The 5,630-nt window shown below is 45.9% G+C and overlaps 1 protein-coding gene across 1 annotated transcript; it reads left to right on the top strand.

Annotated features, from left to right (window-relative positions):
• Positions 1 to 870: 870 nt before the first annotated feature.
• On the top strand, positions 871 to 4,564 carry PSMG3 (proteasome assembly chaperone 3). The gene is made up of 3 exons (XM_073648122.1): positions 871 to 1,014; positions 2,515 to 2,746; positions 4,266 to 4,564. Exons 2-3 carry the CDS (start codon positions 2,516 to 2,518, stop codon positions 4,416 to 4,418), a joined length of 384 nt encoding a protein of 127 aa, XP_073504223.1. The 5' UTR covers positions 871 to 1,014; position 2,515; the 3' UTR covers positions 4,419 to 4,564.
• Positions 4,565 to 5,630: the final 1,066 nt, after the last annotated feature.

The raw sequence follows: 5,630 nt of genomic DNA, 5'->3' as shown, positions 1-5,630 counted from the left end.
TTGAGAATTTCATAAGAAAAACAATGGTGTGCTTGGTTTTAACATAACTTTATTCTTTCATGAGTTTTTTACAACTTTATGACCACTTATAAAATGTGTTCAAAGTGCTGCCCATTGTGTTGGATTGTCAATGCAGCCCTCTCCTCCCACTCTTGACACACTGATAGCAACATCACAGAAAAAATGCTAGCCCAGGCTTCCAGTATCCGTTGTTTCAGATGCTGCACATCTCATATCTTGATGGTATGGTGTGGTATATAGGGTACAAAGATAGTGGGGCCATTCTTCATCAATGGAAACCTCAATGCCACTGGATATCTGAAATTGCTACATGATGATGTGTTGTCCTCTTTATGCACTGAAGATGGCACGTTCCCTGAGTTTTTCCAACAAGATGGTGCACCACCACATTATGGGTGTCAGGTCCGAGCATTCCTACATGAACAGTTTCCTGGAAAGTGGATTGGTCGTCGTGGGCCAGTTGAATGGCCGCCAAGGTCTCCAGATCTGACCCCCTTAGACTTTTATCTTTGGGGTCATCTGAAGGCAATTGTCTCTGCTGTGAAAAACCTGGAGTCGGCCGTGCATACAGTAAATCCAGTCATTTATGGCCCCGCCCCTAAACCATGACTCCTACATATCCCCACTACAGAGTCAGTCACAGCCCCCTCTGCCTTCCCCTTGTACTAGTTTTCATATATCACAGGCGCTCACAAAGTTATAAGAATCTTCCCACAAAGTAATTGTTTTCCATACAGAATTTACATCGACCACTGAATTTCACCAATATCCACTAGGTGGCGCTACGACGCTTCTTCTGGCTCTTCCAGAACCATGTTCTTTCTGTTACGTTTCAATAAAGCTACAGGCAATTGAAGATTTCAACGCAAGTGTTCATGGGATTCGTAGTTCGGCGGCCATATTTCCTGATCTATTTGACGTTAGAGGCTGTGAGAGAAGGAAGCCTGGAGTCCAGGAGCTTGGAAGTGTGGCTGAAGAGAGGAGAAGCTGGAGGTGAGCGGACCCAGGGGTGATGTCTGGGCCTGCTGGTCCACCTTACACGTAGCAGGGAAACTACATATCCCAACATGCTGTGGGGCAGAGTGTGCTGGGAAATGGTGGTTAAAACTACCTGCACTTATTGGGGTAATTGCTTACATTGCAATCCCCTAATATGGTGGATGAGCTTTTTGGAATTTGCTTTAGTATAAAGATTATAGAAACCTTACAGTAATATATGTGTGAGATTTCTGTTGTTTACGGCTTGTTGCCATGGAGACCGACCACCGCTGCTAGACAGCAGAACGTGCCCAGTCCTTACCTACTTGTTTCTTTTCAATGTTTTGAAGCTGGCCAGGATCACTAGAGGGCGCTGTTACCGCCTAATCCCCACCAGTACTTACAAGGTGGTCGGTCTCCTAGGCAACGAGCTGTAGACAAAAGAAAGAATGTTAATATCTCAAGAACTGCTGGAAAATGTTAAAAAGCAGTAAATTGCAAAAGAGCTTGTTTTTCCAAGCTGTATCTGTCTATGAAAATTGGAATAACCCTTTAAATGTCACTATCAATCTCAGGCATTTAAGTAGAAATATCGCATTACGTGTCTGTTCCAGCGCCCCCCCAATTGCCCGCACCCTGACAGCTGGGTGCCGATAGGTTGCCATGGCAGCAAAGGACCTACTAAAGACCCCCGTTGCCACCATCTTTGTACTCCCATTAAACCCAGGCTTCATAAAAGATCACCATTTCTGTAGAACAAAACGATCACAGCCATCTTAAAGGGATTAAAAATGAAGAAAACTTGGCATTAAAAAAAATAATATATTAAAGTTTGGATCATCCCTCCTGTTTAGCAAAGAAATTTAAAAAAATAGATGTATTTGGTATCGTTTTGACCATAAAAGTCCAATCTAATAAAATTAATTAAAGGTGTTGTCCGCTATTCGGACAATCCCTATGTTTCCCCCCTTGTAAAATAATAACACTTCTACTCCCCTCCGGCGCTGGTGTCGCTCCAGTGGTGTCGGCGCTGGTGTCGCTCCAGCGGTGTCAGCGCTGGCTCTCCCAGGGATTGCGTGACATTATGTTATGTGATCCCTGCTACCAATCAGTTCTAGATTCACAACTGATTGGTAGCAGGGATCACATAACCCCTTTAATCCATTTGGTAAATGTTGCAAAAAGTAAAAAAAACGTCAGAATTGCTGTTTTTCAGGTGCCACACTTTCTCTACCAACAAATGCAATAAAAAGCGATCAACACATTGTATGTGCCCCGAAATGGTATAAAACAGATCCTTTACACTGCTCTTTCAATGGGAAAATAAAAAAAAAGTTAGAATCTCAAAAATAGCAAAATTACATTTGTATGGAAGCAGAGATATCTGGCAGCGGCCTCTTGCCCCCTAGGACGCTCGGCCGGCCTGAGCGTGCATGTGTAAGAGTAGGGAGCTGTCGGGAGGTCTCGACTGAAGCTCTGAATTACCTTTTATTTTTCGACCTCTTCATGATATAGAATGAGTACACCCGCTGCGGACGTAAAGCCGGTCGTCGTGTCCAAGCAAGCAGAAGAGGTCATCAATGGAGTGGTGACTCAGGTGGTCTGCACCGCGTTCACCGACCACATCCTGGTGGTGGTCACTCAGTATGGGAAGATGGGAACACTGGTCTCTGTTACTCCAAACATGGTGTCCGGTGACCTGGGGAAACCGACGTTGACCACTAAGGTCCTCCTAGGATGTGACGAGGTGAGCAGTAATCTATGACCACTACAGATCACCAGCACCATAAACTGAGATTTCTCTCTATTTTTAAGATCTTTGCTTGTGGACAGTGAGTGGAAAAAGTGTTTTTATCCAGAATTTATGGAGGGCAGCATTGTTGCCCCCGCAAGAATACTGATCTGGTTGGCGGTGGGAGATGTCCTATGTGGTGGTGGCTCTCAGAAGGTTCTCATTTCCTTGCACAGACCCGATGTAAATGGTCCTTACCTGCACTGATACATTGTAGCAAACTATCAGGACCGGAGATTTGTATCGCTGATTGGATTTAGCTTTCGAAAGATTGTTTAGACTGGATGCAATTGTAGCAAACTCTCAGCTGTGAGAAGCATTAGGTGTGTAGAGGTTGAAAAGGGTTTGTGCCAAGTTTGGAAGCTGTTCCTTATTTGGATAGTGAATAAGTTCCTAATCGCTGGAGTCACATCTGAATGGAGTGGAGGTCGGGCATGAGGTCGAGCATGGAGAATGACTGGAGCAGTGATGTGCATGCTCGGTCTTCACTGTTCAAATAAGGCTCGGCAGTGCCCTGTTTTCGCAATGGGTGGGACAACCCCTTTAATTGTTTCCTGCATGCAGAAATTTAACCGGCCAAGAGGATAATATTACACTCAACGGTTGGGATTGGAGGTCATGCCGATCCACGCTGTTAACCCTTTTAGATGCAGCAGTCAATACCTCTGGCTCCCTCTGTCACCTTTATCCAGCCCACCCATTGCTCACAGGTTTATAGGTCGCTGATGGGTTATCAAGGTAGACCGGAGCCCAATAAAGCCCCCAGGGAGCCATCGTTGTGCACCACTGCAGGGCCTGATAGCTCCGACCAGGTCAGGTCCTCTTATGGGACTAAAAAATGTAAAAAAAAAAATAGTTAAAGGGGTTTTCCACTTTAAGAAAAGTGGACCCCAAACCTTCTTCTGTACATAACAAAGCTAAAAGAGCAGGAACGCCTCCTCCCAGCGTCCAGTGCCGATTTTACGCCGCTGTTTTGGTTTCAGCTGTGAGATTACTTTGACAGCTCAGCCAATTACTGAAGTCATTGGTTTGTGGCGCCTACATCAGCAGAGCCGATGAGCTCAGTGATTGGCTGCAGCGGTGATGTGAGCTGTCACTGCCAAAACACTGAGACCGGAGCAGCGGCAGAGAGCCGGCACTGGACCCAGGGAGGGTGAGTACCTGCGCTGTTTGTTACGTACATAAAAGCATTTCGGGTCTACTTTTCTTAAAGTGGAAAACCCCTTAAAGAAAAAATGTTTTATAGTATAAAAAATATATAAAATAATCCAAATGAAAAATTCTACATTGTGTCGTCTGCTTGTAGTCTAGGGCGCCGGCTGTATAACAGCAGTCATCTGTGGAGTGGGCTGAGCTGATCCATGCACCACCATGGGGATAAAGGAAGATTATATCATCCCGTCCATGTTTGGCCGGCTTTACTCAAATGTTTTAGGGCAGATATTCATTCACTCTGCCTCTCGTACTTCCGCAGCCCGTCATTCACGTCTGCGCCAAGAACCTGGTGAGCTTCGTGTCTCAAGAGTCCAAGAACAAGCCGGTGCTCCTGGCCGTGGCACTGAAGGACAAGGACGCGGACTGTATCAAGACCCTAAAAGAAGTGATAAAGCGTTGTCAGGTCTGGTGACGCGGGAAGACTCCCGGAGCTCGGAGCAGGGCCCAGACTGTATACTGGGGACAACGCCGTGCACCGATCGTTTTCTATACTGATCGATTACCGTGTGATCACTTAGTTTTGTTTTTACATTAAAGGTTGAGCCTTGTTATTTCTCACATGATCGCGTTTACTACGCTGTGTACAGCTGGGGCATCTTAAAATAACGACTACTATATTATGCCCGTCCTGAGCAAGGTGACCAAAATCTTTCAGGGTAGATTTCAGTACATTTCCTCGCCTACGAAGTGATGTAGGCTTGTTTAAAACTGCCTTTCTGCAAATGATGAAGGCACAGATACTGCCTCCCTGTCTCTCCCAGTAAATGGTGTAAGCACAGATGGTACTGCCTTCCTGTTTCTCTCAGTAAATGGTGTAAGCACAGATGGTACTGATTCCTGTTTCTCCCAGTAAATGGTGTAAGCACAGATGGTACTGCCTTCCTGTTTCGCCCAGTAAATGGTGTAAGCACAGATGGTACTGCCTCCCTGTCACTCCCACTAAATGGTGTAAGCTCAAATGGTACTGCCTCCCTGTCTCTCCTACTAAATGGTGTAAGCACAGATGGTACTGCCTTCCTGTCTCTCCTACTAAATGGTGTAAGCACAGATGGTGCTGCCTTCCTGTTTCTCCCAGTAAATGGTGTAAGCACAGATGGTACTGCCTTCCTGTTTCTCCCAGTAAATGGTGTAAGCACAGATGGTACTGCCTTCCTGTTTCTCCCAGTAAATGGTGTAAGCACAGATGGTACTGCCTTCCTGTTTCTCCCAGTAAATGGTCTAAGCACAGATGGTACTGCCTTCCTGTTTCTCCCAGTAAATAGTGTAAGCACAGATGGTACTGCCTCCCTGTTTCTCCCAGTAAATAGTGTAAGCACAGATGGTACTGCCTCCCTGTCTCTCCCAGTAAAGATGTAAGCACAGATGGTACTGCCTCCCTGTTTCTCCCAGTAAATGGTGTAAGCACAGATGGTACTGCCTCCTTGTCTCTCCCAGTAAATGGTGTAAGCACAAGAAGGTACTGCTTCCCCGTCTCTCCTAGTAAATGGTGTAAGCACAGAAGGGACTGCTTCCCTGTCTCTCCTAGTAAATGGTGTAAGCACAGAAGATATTGCCTCCCTGTCTCTCCCAGTAAATGGTGTAAGCACAGATGGTACTGCCTCCCTGTTTCTCTCAGTAAATAGTG

Source organism: Phyllobates terribilis, unplaced genomic scaffold (genome assembly GCF_046119375.1).
Source record: "Phyllobates terribilis strain yellow unplaced genomic scaffold, ASM4611937v1 Scaffold_9__5_contigs__length_417890890, whole genome shotgun sequence".
Classification (NCBI taxonomy): Eukaryota; Metazoa; Chordata; class Amphibia; order Anura; family Dendrobatidae; genus Phyllobates; species Phyllobates terribilis.
Note: the sequence above shows the minus strand (reverse complement) of the source record. Positions and strands in the feature narration are given on the sequence as shown.